Source organism: Takifugu flavidus, chromosome 14, assembly GCF_003711565.1.
Source record: "Takifugu flavidus isolate HTHZ2018 chromosome 14, ASM371156v2, whole genome shotgun sequence".
NCBI classification, from domain to species: Eukaryota; Metazoa; Chordata; class Actinopteri; order Tetraodontiformes; family Tetraodontidae; genus Takifugu; species Takifugu flavidus.
This window is the reverse complement of record NC_079533.1, coordinates 8105143-8132864: the sequence shown is the minus strand read 5'-3', so window position 1 is coordinate 8132864 and position 27722 is coordinate 8105143. Positions and strand designations below refer to the sequence as shown.

Below are 27722 nucleotides of genomic sequence, written 5' to 3'. Positions count from 1 at the left end.
TCAGAGATTTCTTATTTATAAAATTGGCATTTAAGTCCACAGAGACATTTGAATGGCACTGGAAGATGGAAAATACTGACTAATAGATTTCCTTGACTATACCATGAAAAAACACATTTACAATCAGGTAGTTTCCTGTCCTGAAGTTCTACAAAGAAAATCAATTCTACAGTCTTCTCTTGGTCCTTGTTCAGTCTGGAAACAGTAAAAGCGGGCGAGCCCAGTTCACAAATACCCACAATGACTTGCTGCACACAGAATTCACTCTGAGACGACAAAAGTGCTGATGCGTCCGCGTCTCCTCACACGTGGAGGTGTTGAAGACGGAGGCAGACTGGGGAAGATGGAGACTTTATTAGCAGGTCCAGCACGTCGCGCTCCAGTCTGCATTACACATCACACCTGAGTAAAGAGGAGGTAACGTAATCAGATGGAAGGGAAAAAAAACCAGCCAAGAGCTGGAATCAGCCTGGGTGAGATGCGTCGTGCGGATCCAGACGGATTCGATGCAGGACCCAGCGGACGAAGGCCGTTCAGTCCTAATTACACAACAACGGAGACGATGAGATCCCTCAAATGGCACCGGCGTCTCTTCTTTGGCGAGGTGACTTTTTCTCATCACGATAAAACTGTCAGTCTTCAAAAATGACACGACGACGCCGAGACGGTTTGTCAACGCCGACGTCTCCTCTCATGATTCTACACATTTATCGGGTCCGGACCTCAAACGACTGATCACAGACTGTAAAAAATATCCGTCTCCTGCTGCTCGCAGGGACTCGTTTGTCCTCGCAGGTCTCTTTTCATTTTCTTTTTTTTTTTTTTTACAATTTCTTCCGGTCATGCAGACGTCCTCTCGTGGAGTCCGTGTTTGGACGAGCGTGCTCGCGCGCGTGTGTGTGTGTGCTGGTGATCACGTCCAGATGGGGAGACAGGCGAGTCAGAAGGTCACAGTGGTGGTGCTCTTGTTCCGAAAGGTCATGGTCTGGATGCTGGAAAGGATTTTCCGCTGGTGTCCTGCCAGGGTCACTCCCATGTGCAGAAGATCCCTGGAACAAACAGAAAAGGAAGACGTGTAAATAATAACGCGCTCACGCGGAGAAAAGGGGAGCGAGGCCGGAACTGACTGTGTGCTGATCTGGGCCAGCTGGTCCACCGTGCTGAGGCCGGCCTGCAGGAAACTGTCTTCGTAGCGCTCCATCTTGATGGCCCTCAGCCACTCGCCCACTGACGCACAGCCTGACAGAGCCAAAGGTGCACGCTGGTCCAGCAGGGGGTAGGACGGCCTGGGGGACAGTGGAGGGGGGGGACAAAGGAGCAACTTAAACGCACTGTCATCCAATCAATGGCGAAGCGCTTAAATATATCCTGCAGCAACATTCCGGTCCACAAGCTGAGGTATAATCTGACGCTGAGTGACTGACAGGGACAGACAATGGGATTTGTCAGGGGCGGAGCCCACCCCCCCCTGAAGGATCAGCTGACAGCCAGAATGTGGGGAATGGAAGTGTGAACAGCAAGAGGCTGACAGGTCACAGCAGGACGTTAAGTTGGTACATAAAATGGGCGGTGGGAGGCTAATGTCTATCTTGAGACGAGCCGAAGACGCGCTCCCTTCTCCTCTTTCTGCAAATTCCGTGACCTCATCCGAGGCTTCCCGTCAATCCCGACTCCACTCACCCGACTCCGTCCTGAGCCACTATTTTGAGCGACGGCGGGTTTCGGATCAGCTTGTCGAGGGCGCTGACGAGGTCGGCGAAGCGAGGCCGTGCCGAGCGGTCCTTCTGCCAGCAGTCCAGCATGAGCTGGTGCAAGTGGGTGGGGCAGTCTGGCGGCGGGGGCAGCCGGTAGTCCTGCTCGATAGCATTGATCACCTGAGGAAGAGATCAGATGAGGTCAGTTTAGGTCTCGTTTTGCTGATATAAACACACATTTCCTTTGTTTTTGTTCCCTCTCTTTACATTAAAAGATCAACATTTTATAACATCAAACAGACTAATTAAAGAATAAATAATTCATTGTAATGATTAGAGGATTAATGAATAATAAAACAAATTGGAAAAGGGTTTTAAATTGGTTTCAATTGACCAGAATTAACCAATTAATCAATAAAATAACTGTAGAGAGCTGCATCTTTAATGGACGTGGCTTAAACTTACATCCTGGTTGCTCATATCCCAGTACGGCCTCTCGCCAAAGGACATGACCTCCCACATGACGATGCCGTAGCTCCACACGTCTGACGCCGACGTGAACTTCCGGAAGGCTATGGCCTCTGGCGCTGTCCAGCGGATCGGGATCTTGCCCCCCTGACAACAGGTGAAAACTGAGGTCATTCCCGGCTCGAACAGGGACGAGTTTTGCTTTTGTGAATTCTTAATATCAAAAAAGGGAAATGCACGGTGGCTAATGAGCAGACGGATGCTAACAGGAGCGGCAACTCACCAGAGAGCTGGTGTAGGTCGGGTCGGAGGAGTTCTCTTGGAGGAAGCGTGACAAACCAAAGTCGGACACCTTGCACACCAGGTTGCTGTTGATCAGAATATTGCGGGCAGCCAAGTCTCGGTGAACGTAGCTCATTTCTGAGAGGTACTTCATGCCAGAGGCGATCCCGCGCAGCATGCCCACGAGCTGGATGGGTGTGAACTGGCTGTCGTTCAGCTGCGGGGGAGAAAAGACTCCATTAATGAGCGGACGGGGCAGCGGCGTGTTTCGGGGGGGTCTTTTCTGTATCATCCTCACCCGCAGGAAGGAGTCGAGAGCACCGTTCTCCATGAACTCCGTCAGGATCATCACAGGGCAACTGGCCGTGATGACCCCCTCCAGGTGGATGATGTTGGGGTGCTGGAACTGGCCCATGATGGACGCCTCAGACAGGAAGTCCCGCCTCTGCTTGTCAGTGTAGCCCCCCTTCAGAGTTTTAATGGCCACGTAATTTTCTTTTTTCCCCGGGATTTTCAGGCGTCCTCGACACACCTCCCCAAACTCTCCTGCAGCACAGTACACAAACATACATTTAATGAACAGATCTCACATAAAAGCTTGCTCGCAGCTAGTGGTGCCCTTTATTTTCAATAGGGAATAAAAACACGTCCAACTCATTGCGCAATTAATTGCTACATTTATGTGGCCACACTGAATTTTGTCTGATAAAGAAGAATGCAGACACAGACTTTAAATGTCACCGAATTAATTCAACTCTGGCTTAATAACATTTTGGAAAAAGTATTTCACTAAAAATAGAGAGGCGTCGAACAGTGAGAGTGTGTTTGTAAATGGTGGGAAACTCGGGGCCTCACCAGCGCCGATAACCTCCTCGATCTTGACAAAAGAAACATCAATTTCCTTGGCAAATTCTCGCACCGCCTCATTAGGGTCCTCGTAGGTGAAGGGGTCGATATACACCTTGATCCCTGGTAGTGGACAGAATTGTGGGAAAGGAAAAGAACGAGCATTAATACGAGCAGCGACGAGCCCAAGCGCATTAAAAATAGTTCTCTACATATAAATGAGTTGGAGCTCAGCGCTGCGCCTGTGTGTGTCCTTGATTTGTTACCTTGGCCGACGAGGTACTGGTTGTTTTTGTCGCCGAGTTCTGAATCTTTTGCTCGGCTGTGTTTCCTGCAGGCAGGAGAAAAGAGAGCGGGATGAATAATGTGAGATTAGGACGGCGGAGCAGTTATCTAAAGAACGGCTGTTTAGTGGGAATTTTTCAGCCAGCGTTTCTAATGTGATGCAAATTAAAATGGTTTTACAATGTGACTGTTCAGGTGCAAAAACAAAGACGATTGCAGCAGATATGCCCGTCTGACTGGGAGTGAGCTGCGCTGTGGCATTTTGACCCACCTCATGGGCGGAGAGGTCAGAGGTCAGCTGATGGTACAAACCGAGAGTGAGTCCACAGAGACCGATACTGTGTTTGTTTTGGTTCTTAGCCATCGTCAGTGATCAGATGTCCACCTCTGCCCGTCTCTCTGGTTTTGCTCTTTGACACGAGGGGTTCGTTTGTAATTCTGGTCGTGCAACCTCATCTCACTAGCACGGGCACAACCCCTGTAGCTACTGGATTCCTGCCTTCCACAATTTCTCCCCCTTTTCCCACTTCATAGGCCTAAAATAGCAATAATGCACCACCCTCGGTTAGTGGCAGATCTGGGCCTCAGCCGCTGGTTTGTGTGTGTGTGTGTGTCTGTGAGTGAGTGTGTGTGTCACAAGGTCACAGCTATTGTTCTTCTGTCCTGTGGAAACAGGGTTGGGACGCCTGCATCCTGTCTCTCCCTGCCCTCTACCTCTATCGTCATCTGTCTCAATCGCCCTCTTGCGCTCTCTCTCTCTCTTAGACACACATTTGTGCTTCTATCTTTGTGAGGACTATGAAAACTAAATACCTAATTCTAACCTCAACTTAAACTCAATTGTAACATTAACCTTAAAAAGTATGAACCCTCAAACAGAGCTGAAAACCAACCAAAATGTCCTCACTTTGCAGGTAAAACTTGTATTTAGGTACTACCTACATAGCATGTACAAGAGCACACGCACCTACCCAAACACACACACACACACACCTCTACTTTCTCTCGCTGATGACATCCAGCAGTATTTACTCAAACAATGAAGCCTAAGGAAAATGTCCTAATGAGCAGCACAACTTTTTGCCGCGTAAGCAAAGACATCACGAGCTCGGCTTTGTGCCTGGTGCAGAACAAAAATGGGATGCTTAACAGTGTGTAAATCCACCGTTGATAAGAGACGATTTGTATAAACAAAAGAACAAAGAAGTGCAAAACTGTAAAATTAGGGTCACTGTCGCTGCTTCTCAATTTTCCTGTTTTACATTTCCTGTTATTTTGTCTGCCTCTTTGCCTTCCAAAAGCTGTCATCAGCTGTCTGTCGCTCTGCACCCCTTCTCACCGTATGCAGTAGGCGGCCACAAAGATGAATGTGACGAGAAGCAGGATTCCGGCAGCGATAAGGATGCCAGGGAGCAGAAACTGGGAGTCTTGTCCTGGGAAAAAGACAATATAAAAAGAGGCAGGGGAGGGGAGAGAGTTAGACTCACGCAATGACAAGTAAGGCTGAGAAAATCAGAAAATAAATCATCTGCAGGAAATATAACGACTTCCTACAAGAACACAAGTGATGAATTTCTTTTTTTTTTTTTTACCAACATTCTTTTTATTGTTTTCACCCTATAACAAGAAAATACAAAAACAAACAAAAAACAACACGCACAAAAAAAAAAAAAATTAAAAAAAAGACAAAACAAAAAAAACAAAACAGAAAAATACAATTACATGGTATGAACAAACATGTCAACGCCCCACCCCGGTCTTTACAGGTTTTCAGTTTCCTGGTTGGGAATAGTTATGCAGGAAAAAATAAGTCATCGTAAAGCAAACACTTCTGTGATCTTAAATACAAAATACTGCAAAGCACGACTATTTACCTGTCCCCAGGTGCTTCCAACATATGAGACAAGTCAGTGCTCGATACATAGCTGATAAAGGGGTCCCAGATCCGATGGAAGTTATGTTGTTGGTGTTTTATTGTATATGTGATTTTCTCTAGAGGGAGAGTTGAAGATCATTCAGACCACCACCTCTTCACACCTGGGCTACTGATGTTTTTCCATGAAAGGGATATTACTCTCTCTGCCATTAATACACTTAAATCTATAAATATTTGTTGATGTTTAAGCTTCAAATTATCTGGATATAGACCTAATATAAACAAATGTGGAACTAATGGTATTCGAATTTGTAAAATATTTTGAATACATTGTTTTATTTCTTGCCAGAATTTTTGTATTTTTATACATTGCCAGATACAGTGGAAAAATGTACCCTTTTCCCTCCCACATTTAACACTGGCACTGTTATATTTGTGAAGTTTTTCTGGAGTAATATATGTTATGTAATATATGTAATATATGTAATATACTGTATATCAACCAGTTATATTGTAAAATTTTCAGCCGTGCGTTAGTAGATTTTGACTTTTCTATTGAGATGTCCTCCTGCAGATCTTCTCTCCACTCTCCCAGCCGCCCTGCTGATGTTTAAGTGATGAATTTCTAAAAAATACAGCCAGAAATTGATCCCAAAACCATCCTAATGAAGATAAACGACCAGAACATAGAAAAATGTGAAGCGCCCTTCACAACCCCACATGTACTTCTCACCATCGGGGAGTGTGTGGAAGACAGTGGCGGGGCTGAAGCTGCCATAGCCGGCTGCAGTGTGCACCCGCACCTGGACCTCGTACGGCGTGGCCCTGCGGAGGTCCGTCAGCACCGCCTGGTTCCTGTTACTCTCCGTGTGGTGGCACTGGTCTTCACTGCGGCGCTCCTGCTGCGCACAAACACAAGAGTCAGCTGCAGCAACAGATCAGGGGAGTTCTAATCAAGACAGCTTCAGTTTTTAACTTCTAATGCTTTAAATAAACATTGGAACTGAAATGGGTTTGCATGTTTTCTCAATATCTGTCACATGCAACACGGACACGAGGACTTTTTCCTGGGAATGCGAAATATATGTAATATTAGTAACAAAATATGCCAAAGAGGTTTTCCTTGATGGAGAAGAAGAGAGAAAGAGAAAACAGGCAGTTTGGGTTCGACTTGAGTTGAAGGACACGTTTGCAGACTGAGTAAATCCACAGTAACCGCGAAGCCGCTCCCGTGTTTACATTTCTTCTCCTGTGAGCGTTCTAACCAGGAGGAATCCACAAACGTGGACATTACTGCTGGACAGCTGAACGCTGGGATGTGCTCTTGTGGGTTCTGACCTTCTCACAGTAGCGGATCTGGTAGCGCAGGATGGTGTAGCGTGGGTGATCTGGGACTGACCAGTGCAGGGTCAGGCTGCTCTCTGTAGAGTCGATCCTCTGGATCAGAGACACCAGCGACGGCACTGGACGGACGGCAGAAAGAACATCAGTACCGCAGGACACTCGGAAAAAACGGACAACCCCTTTCCTCCTCTTACCGTCATGTGTGGTGGTGATGTTGACGCTTTTACTGGCTGCTTCCTTGCCGCTGAGCTGAGACACCCCGTTCAGTGCCTGGATTGTGAAAATGTAGGTGGCCTGGGGCAAGAGGCCCCAGACCTCCACCCTGCGCTCCACCAGGCCGTGCTGGGCCGGCCGGTAGCTGACGCTGTCTCCGCAGGACAGGCACGGGGTCCCGGCTGCCCTGCACACGGTGCACCTGACAGAATAACTCAGGTCCGTCCTGCCGCCGCTCTCCAGCGGCTCGTTCCACTCCAGGCTGAGCGTGCTGTCGTTCATCTGCGTGACGATGCTGCGTGGAGCTGAGGGAGGTTCTACAGCGGTACAAAAGAAAAGTGGAATTAGGGCACGATGTCTGCATCCCAACCAGATATGTAGGCAATCAAGCCATAGATTCCCCTTTCCTACCAACTGCTGTACGTATGTTGCTGCTAAGCTACCTAAAGGTTTTATCCAGTCTGCAGATGCAGTGGTGGAGCGGAGCAATAACCCCGCAGTGGCTCTGCTGCGCCGCGAGAGCATACGTGTTGCAGGATTTAAGTGGTGCGGTTACATTTGTCTAAAACTGGGCGATAATGATCACCGTCCTCTGAAAATTGTAAGAGGATAGCGAGCGCCTCAAGCCAAGCATAACTAAACAGCAATGCCGCTCAGCCGCCGTGAATGAGTTTCTGTTCCTGCCAAGGAGACGGAGCTCTGCCGCTGAGCCTGCAGCAACTTAAGTGCTAATAATGTTCTCGCTGGAAACCCAAGTGGGGCAACATCGCAGGCAATCTGGATGTGAATGACTTCTGAATATAATGTAAGGAAAGAGGGTGTTTTTTTCTGATGACACATTTTAACTTTGAGAAAGCACATTATTACCCAGAGCTGTCACAGCGGCGAGGCTTTTTTTTAACGGGTAAAAACTCTGCGCGATCACAGATAGCAGTACTTGTTTGCAATTTTCCAAACAAATTAAATTTAGTGGTGTGTACAGTGTAATAAATGAATATATAATAGAAACAGCCAAACAAGCGATTAATAATTAAGATAAAGCGTTTGTAATTAACTTTATCGGTAATTGTTGGATGTACAGTGTTGCTGGCGAGTGTATTACGGAGAACAGGAAGTGTCGACGGTTTTAAGCTGTTCCTGTTTATGACCACTGCGAAAGGGCACACCTAATTAAAAGTCCCTCGCATTCACATAACAAACATGCAGCTGAATTTAAATTCCTGGGGAAAAAAGCCATTGGAGGTGTCGCTGGGGCCATCAATGGCTACTCCAACAGCCCTCCCCTCCCCCAACAACCTGTCACAAAAGACATGCATCTGAATGCTGAATGCTGTGTGACAATGGACACAAAGGTGTGTGTGGGGGGTGGTTGGCTAAATGACACCTAAGGGTAACAACAACAGAGACGGTGTCTATGAAGTGAAGACCTGAACTGGACAAAAGGAGGTACAGACGCAGTAATTATTTTCCCGCACACTTACTGGTGCACGGGGTGTCGAGAGCATCAGACTTTGCACGCAGGTATCCTGAACGGCACGCGCACACCGAGGCCCCCCTGGTGGTGGCGTAGCTGAATCCTGGACAATTGGTGCACTGGCCCTCTGTGCCCCACTTGAACTGGCCCATAGGACAAGCTGATGAGGACAGGCGGAGACAAGAAGGAAACAAATTAGCCTGCGTTCTGGTTCAGGAGATAACCACTCAAGAGCGCCGCAATAAAAGAGTTCCATCCACGATGCACTAGGGGCACAGAGGTCAGCCTGAACTCTTACCTCCAGTCGCCCTGGTGTTTTGGTGCCAGATGGCTCCAGAGTGACAGACAAAACCACGTAATGAGGGCTATAAACTCACAGGGGTTAGTCCGGTAAGATAAGCCTAGCACTAGGATAGCATATTTAAATAGGAGGAGCAAACGAGTCAATAATAACGACGTAATAAACACAGAATGAGTGACATTAGCATTCTTTAATCAGTCTTATCCTATATTGTAAACGGAGGAGGAAGCGGCTGCTGCTGCTGCCAAAAAACTGCAATATTTATCAAATTTGATGTGGAAGTTCCAGCCTTGGTGCTGAGATAAAGGACTAAAACAATAAACTTTCACACCAAGTGGAGCATTGTTGTAGTCAAAACTTCTTTTTGCGGGGTCAACACACTCGGGACGCTTCGCGCCCTCTGACGTTTTCCACCAGCGGGAATTTCCCCAGTGTGGGAAAAAAGGAGTCTCCGGTGCAGCTGCACATCGCAAAACTTGCATGTTAAATAAATGTTTCATTATATTTCATAAATCGAACGCACACGAATGCCAAAAAATGGGATTATATGACTAATCCGAATGTTTGTGGCTGGTATTCGACAGCTTTCGGCTCAGTAATCTGTGAACGTGTGCGGTAGAGTTTCAGGACTATTTATATATTTATATGAAAGTGATGACTCTAATTCAAGGAATTTGTGGAAGTCTGTTTTGGAATTACTCCAGATGATCCTACACTATTGTAAAAAGTAGCAGAATAAACCAATGCTCTTTGTCAGCTAATTAAATCAGTGGGATTTAGGCAGTACATTTATTTTTAAAGTGTTTGACCCCAAAATGAGGTATTGTTTATAGGTGGTGCAGCTTAATTAATTCAGCAGGACCTCTATTTCATTTCCTGAAATGATTTGTTTATGAAGGAAATTTCAATTTTGCTTCTTGAGCACTTTACTCCTCTGCTGTGCTGCGTTTATTCCCCCTCAGTTCACTTCAGGGACACACTGGAAATGTCAAACTCTCCTCACCAGAATCAAAATATCAGAAAATCTCTTTTTTTTGGTGGGGGAGGGGGGGGGGGGGGGGTCATTTAAAACTCACACCTCCTACGGAGTTCAAACTTAATCCTGCCTCCAAACGCCGACACGCCACCATGTTTTCTTGAGAAAAAGCCAAACCTTCTTGTTTTTAAGTTTTTGTGCTCAACATTAAATGTGGAGTGATAATAAGTGTGTGCGTGTGCGTGGGGGGAGGGGGAGGGAGCTTATGCATGAGGCTTATTAATTGAACTCATTAGACAGAGCTGCTGCTCAGCTCCTGAGAGAATCTTCCTGCTCCTTCCTTCGTTCGTCCTGTTTTTTTTGCTTTGATGCTCTCAAAGCCAAGTGGTCTTTACCTCCAGCTTCCCCCCCCCTTGCTCCTTTCGCCTCCCCGGTCTTCCCGAGCTTCTTCCATCTTAGGTGAACCGCGAGCTGTCGCAGCAGTGAGCTTTTGACCCCGCTGGTCCCTCGGAGGGAAATGCGGATCACCTGACCTCTCTCTGTCCCCTCATTCCTCTGCCTCATTAACTTCCTCCACCTCCTACTTCCTCAGCCGTGCACGCTGAACCCTTTCCATTGTTTTCTTGTTTAGTCTGCCTGCCCCGCTGCCTCTATGGATTTGCTGTATATACATATATGCGCACACGTAGCCTCCTTCTCACCTCTACATCTTGTGTGTCCTTCAGCAGGCTCAAATCCAGGTAGGCAGGCGCAGGAGGTGGTCGGCTGTCCCACCCAGTGGCCGTCCTCCCCGCAGAAAAGCTTAGGTGGCCGTGGTCTGGGCCCCTGCTGGGCGGCTTGTTCCACACACACGCCCTGCGCCTCTTGCACCAGAGTTCGAGGAACGGTCTCTGAGAATGAGGACAGCGCGCTGACCAGGGCTGGACACTTCTTGAAGAACACCCTGACAGACAGCAGAGCCATGCAGGCGCCCTGGGCCTGAAAGGCCAGGTAGAAACCTCTCTTGGAGAGAGGGCCCAGTTTAAAGGTCTTCATATTGAATTTCCTCTCCCCGCCCTCCCGCAGCAGAAAGTCTGCAGCCACCGTGTCCACCTAAACAGGAAGAAAGGGAAAGGATCTTATGTAAGGGCTGCATTTCAACACGAGGATATGCTCTTATGAAGGACCGGACTGGTTGGTTTTTATGTCTGACACATTTCAGCCGTAGATACCACATGTTTCATATTATTGGGAATGTTCCAAAGCCTACCACGGTGACTTTAGATTGATTTACTGCCTTCCTGCCAGCCATTTGTTACCGTATACTCTGAATGTCAACTTGTAGGGTCTCAAAACTCTAGTTCAGGGAAAGGTAATTCATCACAGGGAACATTTCATCACCTCTATTTTTCCGTCACTGTTACATTATTAAGTTGTAATTTAGCCGGCGAGCAGGGGACCGATTTCACGGACTCTTTTTTTTTTTCCAGCGGTGCATTCAAGGGTAGAACAAGGTTTGAAAGAATGAGATGTGGAAGAGCTGAGGAGTCCTGAAACAATGAGGATGTATATTGTTTAATTCCTCAGCCCCTCCAGAGTTCAGCATAAACCAGGTCTCTGTGAACGCCACCTCTCAATTACGAGACTTTGAAGATTTGCTAAAATAAGAGAGCGCTACCTTGGTGTACGGGTTCTCCATCCAGGGTGGATAAGAGTAGGTGGCGTCGTCGGAGTCCGTCTGGTAGTAGAAGAGGTTGAAGGTCTCCTTGCAGCTACGGTGGTGGGTGCTGGAGGAACATTCCATCATGGTGAAGCGCAGCTCCACGTAAACCTGCGACGCTCCCTGTCGCTGGATGAAGCCGCTGCGCAGCCAGTGGCTGGTGGAGCTGCCCGTCTGACAGCTGAGGATCTGATATATCCGCACGCTGTTGTTCTCCTCATCTAAACCGCTCACTTCATCCCACTGTGGACCGAGGGGAGACGAAAGGGCCGTCAGTTTGAACGTCAAAGCAACACCTGACCCAGAATAATGGGGATTTTTCGGGTGAGGCTTTAGCCAATTTAATTCTTCTGTAAAAACTTTGGCCGAGGCTCTCACATCAAAATGCTATTCATCACGTTAATGTTGCAGGGTTTTTGGCTCTTGGTTACAGTGCACCTGCGAGGCGCCGTTGGGACAGATCTGGCCTGCATTGGCTCTTGATCCAGTCCCAGTTTGAATGTAGGTTATTAAATCATTGCTCCTGCTGAGCGGCAGCCCAGATAGCGGGACTACAAGTCACACTTGTCAAACAGAGCACGCTGGCATCTCTTACCCTTCAAACACGCTCTTAGACGAAAATACAAGAATACAGAGGGGATATTACAAATATTTATGAAGTGAAACTCTCCACAGAAAAGTACATTTGTTGGTGATCCAACTGAAACAGAAAGAAAAAGGCTTTAATGTTTGACTTCTGAGGCTGCAGCAAACATGTTCACCATCGCTGTGCTCCCCAGAGTGGGAAACGAGCAGGAAATTAACATACTTGGGGCAGAATTTAGCAGATTTGCTGAACTTGAGGCTCAGAAAATTCAGTTATGTAAATATGTAAATCTTTAAAAATCCATTTGCAGCTGATGTGTTGAGCGAGGCAGAATACTGGTTGGAATGAATTACAGTGCGGCGGAGCACCGAGAGCCAGGTTTGCATCACTTGGAGGGAGCGTTTCCCCCTTTAATCCTAAAAAATAAATACTATGGACTGTGGCAGCACATTTTTCTCTCAAAAAAATATTTTCTGTGATGATGATGCACAAAATATCCCACAGGGGCCCATCTGGATTTGACAAAAAAGTCCTCTGAAGCAAAACAGAGAGACTCATGAATCAAACCCTTTTCACACCACAGATTCTGTAAACCAATAAGACATGTTAATACATCATTCCAGTTATCACAAACACTGGATTTATTAAACATTACAGTTTTGTTTATGTTAGGTCAACCCAATTAAACCGCCTCTAGTGCTGTGAAAAACATATTATTTAGATTTTGAGTATTTCAAGAACTGGATTCCAGCATTTACATCTAAATTGGGCCGCCTGCTGCCAAAAATACAAAGTCGTCTGAACGTCTTGATAAAAGTTGCATTTGTTAAGTGTTTCCTTCCACTTCCAGAGATCTTCCTGCCCACGCCAGAGAGTTCTGGTCACCAACGCTGCTGGCAAAACTACCCCAACAACCGGCGCTCAGCTGATCAGATTACAAATGTGTGTTTTTCTGGCTCCTGCATCTGAAATTATGGGCAGCTAGTGACTTCAGCTTCAAGGCTGATGGAACACGTTAAAGCATCTGCTTCCAATATGCGATGAATCCCACATTTCTCTCCGGCTTCCCTTTATTCTGTCAGTTATCGGCCATATAAGAAACTCTTTTATTTCCAAGGCAACAAAGGAACAGCTGGAAGCCAAAAGATCCCCAGTCATCACCAAGTCGGCGTTAGTAATGCAGATTAGCCAGGATTACATACCTCAGGTTTGGAGGTGGAGTAGATGGTCCATTTGAGATCAGAAGTCTCTGTCTTGGTGTTCATCAGGACCTCTGAGGGGAGAAATGTGAACAGAGAGAGATTTCTCAGCATAGGTTATAAAAAATAACAACACATTTACATAGAAATAAATTCTGTCCGAGTCCTGAGCTGTCTGACGGGCTCTTCAGGGCGGATGTCAGGTTGAACCTGAGGAAAATGTCCATCAGGGAGATACCAGAAAACTATGATTACAAAATGAGTGAATTTCATTTTGGTTTTTTTTTTATCTACCACTTGAAGACATGATTCCAGTCTCATCCAAATCCAGGAGGGTTGGGAGAGCGGATGGGACAGCCCCCACTGTCTCTGATGAAGTAGTGTTTGTACGGACGGGATGAGGTTTCGCTAACAGACCCGCTTTTAGAGCCCTACTTGTTCTCCACAGCTTCCTATCGCAAGGGTGCGGCGCTTGTCTTTTACCAATAAACAGGATTTAATGTTCTTCTCCCCAGTCTCATGATCAAGGAGAGCACCTGCAGGAGAATGGGCGCCGGAGGAAATGGGGGCTTCGCTCTGACTTTATCACCGGGGTCATGAAGACATTTTGTTGAATTAGGTACAGGATATAAAAGTCTGGTGGTGACACACACACACACACACACACAGACACACACACCGGATCTTAAGAAAGACTGGATCTGTCTGCACTTTAAAGAAAAGCTGTAATTTTCTGAAGTCTCATTTCTGCTTTTGTAAATATGAAATCTGCTCTGTGTACAACGCTGCCTGAAACGCAGCACGCTGAGTGAAACTTCCACAAGATACACACATGTAAACGGCTTTAATCGGGGGGGGGGGCGCGGCCCTCAAACAAATGTGCCGTCTGTACCTCCTACATGTTTCAATATGTTGTTTTGCTGGTCAAAACATCTGCTTTGAATCTGCACTAGTTTCATTCAGACTGAATGATTCCATCTGTATCAATAGAAATGTGGGGAGGGGGGGGTCTGCTGACCCCGTACTCTCTAAATAATACTCCTCTGTTGGTTAATCAACTCAGGGGAGGGAAATCACATTAATGATAAATACACTGTTTATGTCATCTATCAAGACTTGAGACTTCCCTGATCGCCTCTTTTATTTCATCAGTAGTAACTTGGCCCTCAGTCTGGGAATATTTATCAAAATATTATTCTAACTTCTTTCAAAAACACATCTCATTATCGGCAATAAGCCACTGAAAACAGTGAAGCCCTGATGATGTGCAAAACTGCATTGGATGGAAACCTGGAGCCAAAAACATTAGCGGGGTCTCAGCGTGTCGTAGCTGCTCCGCTACACAGCTCTACACACACACTTGTAGTATTCCACAGAAATAACTCGGCCGCCTACAGTTCCCAAACTCTGGGATCCTCGCTGAAGTGAGAGCCAATCACTTCTACCACTTACCAGCAAACGTCGCAATGAAATGCACGCGAAGGCGCGCGGAAAGCTGTGCGACGTGAGCCGCCGTCCGACAGCCGACTCCGTTGCTGCCATTGTGTGACGCTAATGAAACTGTTAAAGATCAGATCAGGGAGGGCGTCAGCTCGATACAGAGCAGAAACTAGGTCCTCGGTCCTGCTGCAACGCCTGAATACAGCATCAAGGTGGTTTTCATTATGGGCTTGTTGCTCCATCGTGCTTGAAGTAGACAGTAACTTTTTAGCTCTCCCCAGTGACTTCAATGAATTCTGGATCCCACCTACGAGGAATCCTCTATCTCTCTGCTATCCTTGCATCAGACCACTTATGATTGAAACCTATTTTAATCCAGAATAACGAAGAGAGGGAGAACAAGTGGCGTGAAACAGCTGTCATCTGCGAGCGCTCCACTCCCTGCGACTATCCCTGGTTTTCCATAATGGTGTCAATGATCACCAAAATCCCAGTTCTGCATGTCTATGCACGACACGTGCAGAACTGCTCCCCTGCGCTGAGCCGATTGGGTGCGAACGAAAGCTGTGGCTCGACGTCACTAATTCTCTCGGTTGCGGGTAACTGTGACTTTTAATCAGTGATCTTAGTAATCAGTAATCTCCCCCTGTGTTACTTGCTCTTTCTTTACAACCCCCTCCTTTTTACTCTATTCAAACTCCCTGTCAGGAAACACAAGCATGCCGCCCCGCTCCACTTCAAACCCACCGAAACCCGCCAGCTTAATAAGAAAAACCTCAGGTGATGAAGAACAAAAGGAGGTCTGGAGAGAACTGAGGGAGGAGTGGATCAAGAGGATCATTGGAAAGGTGGTTTCCCTGCATTAGCCCGCCGCGAGTTCACCGTGGCAGACTTTAAAACACCTCCGGAACGTTAAGGTTTCATGTTTGGAGGCTGCCTGATCTGCTTTCATGCACACCTGCCTCGGCTTCAGGTTAGGGAGTTTTATTTTTTACCAGTGAGATGGAAAGAAAAATCACCACCTCCACCGAATAATCACAGTCGCTGGTGCTCTATCATTAAGGTTTATGAGACAGGATGCACCGCTCCGTGTTTCTATTCTGTGCATGCAGGGCCTTGCCCTCCGCTGAAGCAGACCCAGATTCAAGCCCTGTTAGAGGAAGCTGGCGTTTCCCCACATTCTTACAACACTGGAGGCCACCCACCCCCCGGAAAGTTGCCCCCAGCGCTCAAAAATGAAAGAACAATGAGACGTCGTCATTTGTCCGTATTTAACATCCCAAACAAACGGTTGTACAGTAATTACCCAAACAATCATCCGCATTAGGAGACACTAGAGAAGTCTAAACAGATCCTGGCACTGGCAGATGGGCCGTGTCAGCCCGAGGCAGGGAATTAGAATGATAGTTAGCCATATTTGTTAAGCATTAAATAAACCGCCGTCCATATTTTTGCTTTTACTGCCTGGTTTTAACATTATTCACGTCCTCTTGTTAAAGAACCACAATGGGAAGGTATTAGTTTTCTGACTGAAAGGTAGACGGAGGGTGTTGTACACGGCGCTCCTTTGAAATGTAAAACTCAACCTTATTTTTCCACAAAGCTGTGCTCTGTGTGTGTGTGTGTGTGTGTGTGTGTGTGTAGGGGGGATAAAGAAAATATCTGACCCTCATTTTCTATACAGCTCTTCAGACTTTTTTGTATGACCTCAAAACCCAAAGCGGAACCCATTTTCTCTGGACTGGGCTTTGTTGACAGACTTCTCTGGCCAAATCTTTCCATTTTCTCACAGTACTGAAGCGTCCTTCTGGATGGAGCGTGATCGGGAAATTATAGGACAGTGATCATTTTTCCCGCTTCTGAAATTAGTCCTCATTTTAATTAAAGTGCCAATTACCCTCGCGGAGCTAGAGGAATTGAGATGGGGTTAGAAGGGGGATAATGGAAAAAGGGAGATGCTTGAGGGGGAAGTGGTGCGTCAGATTTACAGTTGATTGATGTATGAAAAACAGGCCGTTGTATTTGCTAACATCTGCAGCTACCTTCGAGCTTTCGTTGCTGTTCATCTTGGTAAGCTAATGTGAAACAAGGCAGAAAACATCCCACACATGTAAGGCTTCATTTGCACTGTTATTATTATTATTGTTATTGAGACAGGATGAATTACAGATGCAGGAGCACAGCAGCTGTTTGACCTGTGTTACACGTGAAGATCAGCCTTCATGATCAGCCACCATCGGTTTCTTTGATACGAGAGATTATTATTTCAATTTGAAATAAGTTTTGAAGGGAGTAGAGTTAAAACCAGAAGGACACTTGAGAAACTATTTTGTGGTGAATTTCCAGAACTTACTGTGGACAGAAGGAGCCTTTTCTAACACTGTTTACTTTGGATTCTACTTTTCCTTGCTAGGTGCAGGAAATTATCTTAAAAGCTAATTATTAATGTGTCAAAACAGTTAATCTCTCCACAGCTGTCCTGGGCTCAATCATTCATCCTTCCCAACAAAGACACAACTGGGATTTCTCATTTTTTGGGGGGTAAGAACAGAATAACCTCATTTCCTGTAATAATCAACTTTCAATATTTTTAACAGTTGCATCTATTTCAACGTGTTGATTCCAAATTCACACATGGCTGAATAACACCGGTGTTTTTAATAACGTTGTCTCTATTAACATTTGTTTGATGGATTGCAGCCGAGACTGGAAAGTTTGCTTGTTTGTTTGAATATTAAATTTATACATTTGTCCTTATGGAGATCACATTCATTATGACCGATTGTGCTTATTAACAACCTTTTCCAACGTGTTAACACCAATAATAATGGAAGGCGGTGGCACTGGAATACAATTTAAAATAATGTCCCAGTTTAAAGGTAGTTTCCAACGCTTGTGTGTGCGTGGGAACATGAAAAGCAGGTGTGTGTGTGTGTGTGTGTGTGCGTGCGTGTGTGTGTGTGTGTGTGTGTGAAAACAGTGTTTGCTTCTGTGGCAGAGTGGTGTCTGGTAAGATTAGACACCAGCTTCCTGTAGTTCCTGTCTACTTCCTGGCAGGATTCTCATGGACCATCACAATGTGGGCCACTGTTTAACTCCTGGTCTCCTGAATAACAAAGGCCCCTTGTGGCACGTGTTGATGAGCTCAGCGACGTTGAAGGACAACAGAAGATAGCGATTAAGTGCATCAAAGCCAGGCGGAGAAGACGTGTTAATATTTGACACTTTTCTTTGTCTCCTTTCTTGCATGTGAATGCAGGTTTCTGCTGGTCCCAGGACAGGATGCGCATGAGGGAGGAAGCGTCGCTCTGGACAGAAACCAAAGTGTCGGGACTGAAACCTGCTGACCCGCAGCACTGAGCACAGCACAGGCACCCGACCTTTGACTGTTGCAGCTGAGGTCCACACAGAATCACCACTTCACAGGATGATTACATGAAGCACGGCTGGTGCTTTCACCCCAGAACCATTCTCCATGGGGGAGGGAAGGGGGGGGGGGGGCTTTAAGTGGAGAGTTTGCCTGGGAGGTCAAAGTTTTTATTTTTAATTTACCTTTGCCAATAATAAATGCATTGCGATGCTGCAGCCGTTTTCAATCTGGCTGTTGCTCATCTGTGCTCGTGCTCGGATCCCCTTTAATCCCCCCACTTCTTGCCGGGTATTAAACAGGAATTCATAAGAGTGTCTTTGTGGAGGAAAGGATTAAACAAAAAACAGAAGTCGATTAAGACACCAGCACAGATGATTCATTTCCTTTATTTAACGGGTATATTGACTCGATCAGAAATATATAAGCCTGGAGCTCTATAAATTTTTGAGTGTAAGGTTAAGAGGATGGGAGAGGCTGGCTGGGCCGCTTATATCAGCGCCTACAGGTGATAGGTTCTAATCCACATGTGTTAGCTGCTCAACAACAACTGTGAGTGGACCAAAAATTCACAGAGCTGAGGCCAAAGTGTCAGGTTCCCAGTTTCTGGGAACCTTTTTGCAGGGTTTCTCCTGGGGGGGGCATGGTGGAGCCATGCCTCAGCCGCAGGTGGTGCCGGGGACTGGTGCACCTGCAGACACTCGGTAATCAAGCCACCTATCTATGGACTGTTCTCACGGTTGGCCAGCGTTGGCGTGTTTTGTCTGATTCGGAATACCCCGGCTATACCCTCCTGGACTATCGTGAGACTTTTTCCTTCGTGGATAACTTTTGAAACCGTTTATCGGATTATCGTTTGTCTTTTTCCTTCGTGGACTGCTTTTGACCCCGCTCGGGATTTTTTGTCGTGAGTTTTCATTTCCTCTTTGGATTAAGAACTGAGTCATGGTCTCCACGCCTTTTGACTTTCTGTAAACTTAAATAAAGCTTCTCGGAAAACGATACGCCACTGTGTCCTGCCTACTTTCGGGTCCTGATACAACCGCTCGTAACACAAAGATCTTCAAGGACCCGTCTGTATGGAAAATAAACAGCATCTACATATGTAAATAGCAAAGGGGGTGGGGGGGGGTGACAAGAGGAGGAGAGTATTTGATTTTAACCATCTGACTTTTGACACTTCAAATTGTGATTTGGCCGCCATTGTGCACCAAATCCTTTCAACATTTATCTCACCTCAACATTTGTACCCTCTTCTGGTTTCTAATATTTTTTTCTGCCCCCTTTGTTTACACAAAACTAAATCTCCCCTGCAAATGATGGTTATCAGAGGCGACTAAATACCGAGAACAAATCCATCTGAAAGCGGCACGTAAAATAAAAACCGCATTACTTATTTAGCATTTTATTGTACTCGCCTCCTGCTGCAGAGGCCGAGAGCAGTTTGAACAATGGTCACATATTGATTGGTTTCATTTTGCAGGGACAAACCAAATTAAGGGCTCTGCGCTTTTATTCTAAAGTATTGAGGCATTAGGGCCACATTTGCTTTAACTAAATGAAACTTTAACTGTATCTTGTTCTAATGTCAATAATCATCATAAAAATATGAGCAAATGGTGCCGCAAATGAACATGAAATGATTTTCTTCAATCTATGAACAGAAATTGTGAAATGAATGGATATAAAAGCTCAACAAGCTGCCAGCTTAAACTGCCACGAGCCTGCTCTAGATCACACACGATACCAGCGGTCAAATCTCTTGTTTCTGCATTCATGGCATGCTGACAGTCACATTCTGGCATTGCATCTATTAATAAAGCGGTGGAGGCTTTGAGGGGCGCAGAGGGACGCGTGGACAGCACATTTCATCAGTTTGATCTGGAAAAGGCCAATAGCTGCGACTGGCCTGCTCAAAGCAAAAGATTTTACTTTTGTTAACGGCAACTGCACAGAGGGAAGGAAATGAGCTTAGAGAAGCCATAAATTACAATAAACCTGGGACGAAAAAAAAACCATTGAGATTGGGAAATGACCCACTACGCTTTGATTCATCACATAGTCAATGTGCCGGCAAATATCTGAGCAACCATTCTGGATCCTGGGATTCAGCTAATGGATGTTTCACATGCTCAGTTATGTAATAGGAATGGAGAAAGCATCAATTATCTGAGGAGTGTTTCTTCCACTAAAGCACCATTATCCCGTTGACCAGGTTCCAACTCCGACGGGTTAACTCATATACTTCCCTGCTCTCTACCGCGGGGCTCCGTATTGCACATCCCCCCCCCCCCCCACCCAGTGGACCGAGCCAGAGACCTGCTCGGAGCTGTGTGTCATCACAGCAGAAACATCAATAGGGGACGAGAGTTACAGGCTTGTTTGGCACCCTCCGTCAAACCCTGAAGAAGATATCCATCTTCTCGTCTCCTCTGGGTCCACGGGGACGGCTCTGGTCAGGGGCCGACACCCCGCAGGGTGGAGAAATCTCAGATGATCTTCCTAATCAGCGGGAGACTCTGCAGCAGCTGTCTTTGTTGTGTCCAATAATTGGAGCAGAGAGATTGCTGGTTAAATAGCTATAGATTAGCCATTAGCGAGCTCCTGGCTTGTGCTGTGCGATCACAAACAGGAATAGATTGAGCTTAATTATAAAGTTGTGATGTGTCTGTTCTCATACAGAGCTGAAAGGACTCAAACAAATGCAGCACTGGAATGAGTTTGGATTCAACGCCAACCTTTCTAAAGCGATAAATGAAAAACCATCCATCCTGTTCCAAACCTGTCTGATTATGAGAAGAATCCAATCACCTCGCACTCAATCCGCTGCTATACTTAACACATTTGCTAAATCTAAATCAACATTTCAGTCATTTTTGTCTCAGTGGGGGGGGGGTGGACGTGGGGCAGAGTGACTAAGCTGCTGTGGGTGGTGGACAGCTTGAAGGTAACAGTGCAGACTTCGGCTAAATAAACCATAAGGATTGGCACATCTAAGTAAAGATACCATAAAACAGACTCAGAATATTCTCCTCGCTTCCTTTTTATATTCAAATGACAGCAGACACTCCGAGAGCTAATTCCGCTCATCAGTGTTTGCCTGCAACCATCTGATGGTGGTTTCACACTTCCTGCTTCCAACAGACCGGAGCTCGTCTTAACAGAACTCCCGAATTCTGGAGTTTCTACTTATTATGACCTGAAAACAAAGAGGTCAAAGAGCGACCGCACCGGGTTTAACTCGTACGTGAACCGAGATCCGCGATTTCTTTGGGTCTCGGTTCACTTACGAGTTAAATCCGCCACGGTTCACATCAGTGGGACTGAAAATGGGGAACCAGAGAGGGGAGGGCAACCAAAGCACACATCTAAAAAAAAGGAGACTAGCTGACGTAGAAGAAGTTGTAAAATGTCTCGTGGGCAGCCGTGGAGAAGCGAGAGGATACAGACGCTCATTATTTTTGGTTAGAGGACGACATATCGCACTGATCATATCATGTCGAGTGTCTGCATGTGGCAGTGGCCTCTAAATTGAGAATAAAGTTCGGTTTTCCTCGGAGCACAAACGGCGCCGTCATCGTCTTTCCTCCCCCAGCACCAGGACTGAAATCAGTCGCTCCGTGGTTTGGATTTGAAAACCCCACTTGGGTCCAGTCTCAGAGAACGGACTGTGTTCAGTAACATCGAGTTACCCGGTCGTCTCTGAAGCCATGCCGACAGGACAGAACATGGAGTGAAGCACATTTGGAGTGTGGCAGTCCCTAAAAATACCACCACCCCGCTGCACCCGTCCAAAAAAAAGGTGTCGATGCCTCGTTGACTAACGCGACCCTCTCTTCTCGCAGCCTAAAGCCCGCAGCCATGTGAGAGGTGAACAGGGATGTCTCGGTTACGCCGCGTGTAGCAGCGCCCGCTGGCCTCAGCACGTATATGAAAGCAGCCCCAGCGAGCGGCGTGGAGGCAAACATACACGTGTTCTCAAAAGGACTGAATTGCATTTTAACTTAAAACAGGAGGATGAAGCAGGAGATGTAGGTCAGCCTCTGACGCAGGGAGGAAAATATCCCGAACTCAAGCTGAAATACGTCTACCGATGCACGCGTCAGGCGCGGATTTTATTTTATTGTTTTTTTTTACGCATTAAGGTTGCCTTAATCAATTCTTGCACATCCAGCCTCAGACGTCCCGCCCGCCTCGTGTTGCTGTTCCCTGCAAGACTTCAGTCTATTTTTGAACCGAATTACGAAAACATCACAAGGCAGAAGACAACAATGGCGCGGAGAGGCGCGTCGCTAACGATTGCTGCTCAGTGGGCTTCAAAAAACAGCTGTGATTAGAGTGCGGGATAAATGAAAAAGATGGACCCGACAAAGATAGCTACGGAACAGTTGTCGTCTAATTGAAGGTCCTTTTAATCCCTTTTTGTAATGGCACGTTCAGGGCATCACCTGTATCTCAAACGCCCGGTCCCAGGTGTGCACGATTACAGAATGCAAATCGGTTCTATACCTGCTCTGCTCATTATGCAGCGTGCGGATGTGCACCTACTTTCACCCCCTCTTGCCATCCCTCCTTGCTCTCTATATTTCCTGGACTTGTACCGGTCCCCCCCCCGCCCCTTCTCTCCTTGACTTACTTCAAAGAGACCCCCCCCACCCCTCTAAAAGTGCCATTCTCCTTGGTGCTTATGGCTGATCGGCTGTGGCCTCATTCCCTCTCTGCTGCAGCCTGCCCCCATTGTGTCCCACTCTCTGCACGGCAACGTGTGGGTGGAGGACAGACTGCCTCTCCAAACCGAATGCCTGACATGGATGTATGGGCTGAGGGCGGGGGTGCATCCGCTCCACGAGCTGAACCATCATCCACCTGCAATTCCCCGCTGCCATATGCATCCTCGGTGAGAGGGCGAGAGAGACACCGACCGGGGGTACTTGTGGCACTCTGCTGCCTGTTTAACTCTTGAGGAAGCTAATCATGGGATTGAGGTGCTGTGGATGATGGGCTACAGGCTTCCAGAGGAGGGGGGGTTGCTTTAAATGCAAATCCTTTTCTTATAAAAATCGGTTCCGTTTAAAGGGATTTCTGGGGAAAGAACCACACTGCCACGGCAGGGGAGACAGTGAGCAAGGGAAAACAGCACAGCGCGCGTCAAACATCAAGGAGAGAGAAGACGTGGAAAGAGTAGCAAGAGAAAAAGCTACATGTCTGTGAAAGAAGGGATTGAGGCTCAAGTAAGGCCCCTTAGATAAAAACATCCATTCTACATTTGAGACATTTCGGTGAGGGTGAGTTTGGATTCAGAAGCATTATTCTCTTCATCGCTCTGGTTTTCAGACCGAGGAGTCAGGAGGTGACCGGATAAAGGAGATTAGCAAAAAATGCAAGATTGTCCTGTTTTTCTTTTTAAAAAAGGTTTTTAGTCTATGTAAATTTAGAGTGAATGCTTTATTCTTGGGGTAGATCGAAGTAAATTAGATTTTCCGCACAAAAGAGATGCTGCTTCTCTTCTGCCGAAACTCCGCATCCCGGCACAAAGATTCACTTAATAGTTTAGTTATCACATCAAATTTAATAGTATGGAGAATGTCTTATACATGCTCATCTCTTGAAAACATGAAGCTAGAGCGGTACGTGGAGTGTTCCGACTTTAAGTGCTAAAACATTAGAACATTTCCGTGAGGGGAAGCGTGATAAGGAACAGACCGCTGCTCCTGAAGTGATGGATGAGGCTTCACTCCCCTTCCCTTCAGCAGAAGTTAACAGACAACCAGGCGTGCTTATGCTAACAAAACCACACTGGCAGATGCACAATGCTAAAAAGATGATTTGTACATACGAGGCAGCAGCTGCACGAATGGTAACTAACTGTATCGCAGACAATATTGCCCTCATTGCCACTGTGCTGAAGGATTTATAATGCTGTAAAACGCAGCAGTGCCGAGTAAAAGCCTGCAGGGCCAAAATAAAGAAATTTGCTAAAAGGACGCTGCCACTACCAGACTGAGGATGTTGAAAGCCATTTTTGATACTGGTGACACGAAAGGCTCCAAATTAAACAGATCATTATTTGAAAGCCAGCGTCTTTCCCCTTTAATGCACTTTGCTTTATTGGAATTTGGCTGAAAATCAGGGCTAAAAATGCAACCGCTGTGATGGAGGCCTACGTGATTCAAACACCCATGTTTTTATTCATCTTCTATTATTACGGGCTAAAAATTGGGAGTTGTAGGTGCCCAAAGGTGGAAAAGCCAGCAGCCTTTTAGACACAAACAGCTTGTTGCCATGTGTGGCAGCGAGAAATTGCATGTGGAAGGAATTTTAAAGGGGTGCGGGGAGGGGAGCCAACATTGGTGGATCGTAGGTCACATCTGGGGGGTGGAGGCTGAAAACCTGGCCAGATACACGAGATTATTTCCACGTACACTCACCTCCATTACTAATTTTCACCAAAGCTCGCTATGAATTTCCCGCCAACGTAATTATCTGATCAAGAGGTTCATGTTTTAATCTTCCTGGAGACAGAAGAGAGATCCGTGTGCTGAGCGAGCAAGTGGTGTGTGTAAGAGAGTCATTTATCCTTACGTTGGAAAAGGAGGAGATTTGGCAGCTGGAAGCTTCATCTACCCTCCCATCAATTCACTACGGAATTCGGTACAAGGTGAAGAACAAGAGGGAGGACGATCCGGAGCATACTGGCTGAGGAGCGGCCCATTAACCAATGTGGAATTCTGACATCTTGTTCACACTTGGCAAGACCCAGATGTTCCTGAGTGGGTCGACAAGGCACGTTGACCCTTGTCCATGGTGCGTCTGCTCTTCCCATCCAGCCCGTGTTGCACCTGCATGCAGAGCAGGACGAATCGCGGACGGAGGCAGGTTTGGTGTCGGAATGCTCCCGCCACCGACAGCTGAACATTTATGTCGCGTGTTATGCGAGGGAAGGATAAACAACTGGAACTAAAGGCAAACATCCTCTTCATTTTTCTTCTTAGCCGAGCCAAGGTGCTTTTGCTTTGGGAAGCAACAGGGACCGTCCCCGCCAGTGACCTTTGGAGCCGATTCGGGTCAAAGAGTCTGCAGCTGAAACGGCCTCAGTGGTCTGGGAAAATCCCACAGTGCACGAAAAAGTCAACAGTTTTTTTCCCCCTTGTAGGGATCAAGACTTTGGGTCGACATGGAAATTCAGAGTTTTCTTTTGGGGTGTGTGCACAAGTGGTGAGCCCGGGCTCCAAAACACTCCACATGAAACCTTGCGTGAACACACATAATGCAGCACATCCTGCAGAAAAAGGAGCTCTGGCATCAGCAGATCGGGAGTCCGACCTCAAACCAGAGGCAGATGACAGACCGAAATTCCGGCCACAGTGCCTGACTGGTCATGCATGTTCACGGCGTTCCTGTTTACAGGGACCACTGATTGGAGGGCATCGAGAAAGGAAAAGTTTCATTGTTAGAGTGCTCATTGTTGGCACTGCATATTTATTTTCACAGTCACCAACATCGGGAATCGCCCGAAGAAACAAGTGTCGCGTCCCCGTTCTGCAAGTCTGCGTTTGCACATCCATTCTATCGATGCCAAAGTTAAAAAAAAAGGCAAATGAAATCAACCGTGGCGCCGCATAAGGCTTCAGCATCTACCGGGAGAAAGCACGGCGAGAAATAATGAGTAAAGAAAAAAAAGCAGCACGCATCCTCAAGCAGTTGGTGCTTCTCAGAGCCCGGCAGAAAAAAATAACTGCAATAGAAAGATATCCTTTAATCCCTCGTGAAACACAGACCTGCTATTTGTTAAGACCGTTTTCTTCTGAAAGCTCTTTTCACAGTTTCCTCGGCAAAAACAAAGGCGCATCAACTTAAAGATGACTCAAACGTCGTGAAATGTTCCCTGATAAAGCCGCTAAAACATGGAGACGTGGTGGGAGATGCTGAGTGAATAAACACCCCCAGCCTGACGATGCTTTAATGTGCCTGTGTGGCTCAGGGCTTCCCGTGTTTAGGCAAATCACCCAGAAACTGGTCCTCTTGTTATGCCGATGGTGCGGAACTATAAACAAGTCTGGCCAAACAAGCTAAAAGCCTGATATTTTTCACCGTTTCCTTCTAAGACATCACATTTGCCCCCCTTCCCCCCCGGCTGGTTTCTGACTGCTAATCCACGTCAGTTTGTTTGTTGGTGCAGATGAAGGGGGCAGAAATTGATCAGTTTTTCCGGGATGTCAGCTGTTTTCCCTCAAAGCATCAAAGCGGCTCGCACCGCCGCCACCACAGAGAGCACATTAGACATGTATTAGCCTCAACGCACCAGATGTGTTTTATTGGTTTCAGGGTGAATTGGTTGAGTCCCCAGGGTGCGTTTGATGACTGGGGAGAGAAAACTAATAGTGACTGCGTCTAGGAAATGGCCATCCTGAAAGGAATCAATGTTACTTTTTTGGTGCAAATGGAACCTTTTTTGAGGAGCATATAAGAAACAGCGAGTCAATTAAGGAAAAGGAGCAAAGGGAAAATGTCAATAGTTGAGTTAATGTCGGTCAGATGGAGAGTGTTTGGAGGAAGCACATCAGAATCCTTTTAAATGGCCTATTTGGTTTGGTTGCATCTTCGGGGAGGAAGAACTGCAACCACAGGAAAGTCTAAGCATCATCAGACTTACCTTCCTCTGCAGAAGTCCGGAGAGTCCAGTGGAGGAAGATGCAAGGCAGGAAGAAAACGCTCCAATGTGTCAGCTCCATGGCATCAAACGCCGACAAAACAACAGTTCAAAAAGGGATGTGACAAGTGGAGTTCGGCTGTGCAGTTGAGGTTTAAAGTGGACTTTAGAGCTTCACACGTCGGTGGAATCACTGCAGTAGAATAATTTAAAAAATAAAAAAAGAGACTTCAATGCCAGCGGGTACACCGAAACTTCCCTCAATTGTCCAACTTCAGGTGGCGAGAGTCAACGAATTAAGAAAGAACAAATTGACTGGCCCGATTCTCTGCTGTCGGCACATGAGTTGCGAGGTTGAAACTTGCCTCCGCTGCCTTAATGCGCTCTTTGTGCTCCACACGACTTCTTCCAAATTCAGCCCTCCGGCTCGACGAGCGAGCAGACTCAATCAATCCACACCCCGGGCTCCTCAGCGCATCTGCTCATGCCGGGGATGATCCTCCTCACCGGTCGCTGCCGAACTACCTCCGCATTTTCTCCAGACGTCCAGGGGAAGGCATCGCCGGCAGGTGTTTACCTGCCCTCTTTTCTCCCAAAAATATTCGCCTCGAAGGGGGAAAAAATGCACAAAAGGTGGCAGGGATGTTGCGCAAGACGCCTCTGACCTGGCCTGGATGGAGAGTTTAATTAGTCTGAAACTGTCAGAAATGTCTACTTTGTCCTCCGGGCGAGGGATGCGGTCTGGTCTCACGGCGGGTATCAAAAGTTGTGCGCAGAAGTAGCTCGTAAAGCTGGTCACCGGGGTTTTCATCCCCGCATCAAACGCGGAGCGGAACGGCACCAGCAAGCTCCGCCCACAACCGTTACCATAACACCACGATCAAGGGCTCGCGGCAGGACGCAATACTTCCGGTAAAGGCCTTCAAAATAAACGCACGAAAACGGGTGTCTGACAGCAATTTAATGTTCAGTTTGTTTTGCTACGAATTACGCACCTATATATTATGTTGGGCTCGGAACAC

At 46.7% G+C, this 27722-nt stretch overlaps 1 protein-coding gene across 2 annotated transcripts; it reads right to left on the bottom strand.

Annotated features, from left to right (window-relative positions):
- On the bottom strand, positions 1-27549 carry ephb4a (eph receptor B4a). 2 transcript variants are annotated; one of them, XM_057054612.1, is made up of 17 exons: positions 26704-27549; positions 13247-13317; positions 11417-11701; positions 10461-10851; positions 8490-8642; positions 6990-7325; positions 6790-6914; positions 6185-6353; positions 4915-5008; positions 3557-3621; positions 3300-3413; positions 2743-2990; positions 2446-2661; positions 2160-2309; positions 1681-1874; positions 1128-1286; positions 1-1049 (listed from the first exon to the last, which is right to left on the bottom strand). In XM_057054612.1, the coding sequence occupies exons 1-17, from the start codon at positions 26780-26782 to the stop codon at positions 941-943; spliced, it is 2958 nt and encodes a 985-aa protein (XP_056910592.1). In that variant the 5' UTR covers positions 26783-27549; the 3' UTR covers positions 1-940. The 2 variants fall into 2 exon arrangements, with proteins under 2 accessions (XP_056910592.1, XP_056910593.1); XM_057054613.1 differs by having other exon boundaries at positions 6185-6350.
- Between the last annotated feature and the right edge of the window lie 173 nt (positions 27550-27722).

Bases quoted from the DNA above. Each gene is read 5' to 3' on its own strand.
- ephb4a (XM_057054612.1), bottom strand. From the start codon at position 26,782: ATGGAGCTGACACATTGGAGCGTTTTCTTCCTGCCTTGCATCTTCCTC. The intron at 5,009-6,184 runs GTGAGAAGTACA...TCTTTTTCCCAG, and splicing joins CTTCCACACACTCCCCGATG to GACAAGACTCCCAGTTTCTG. The intron at 2,310-2,445 runs GTGAGTTGCCGC...ACCTGTTGTCAG, and splicing joins CGACCTACACCAGCTCTCTG to GGGGGCAAGATCCCGATCCG.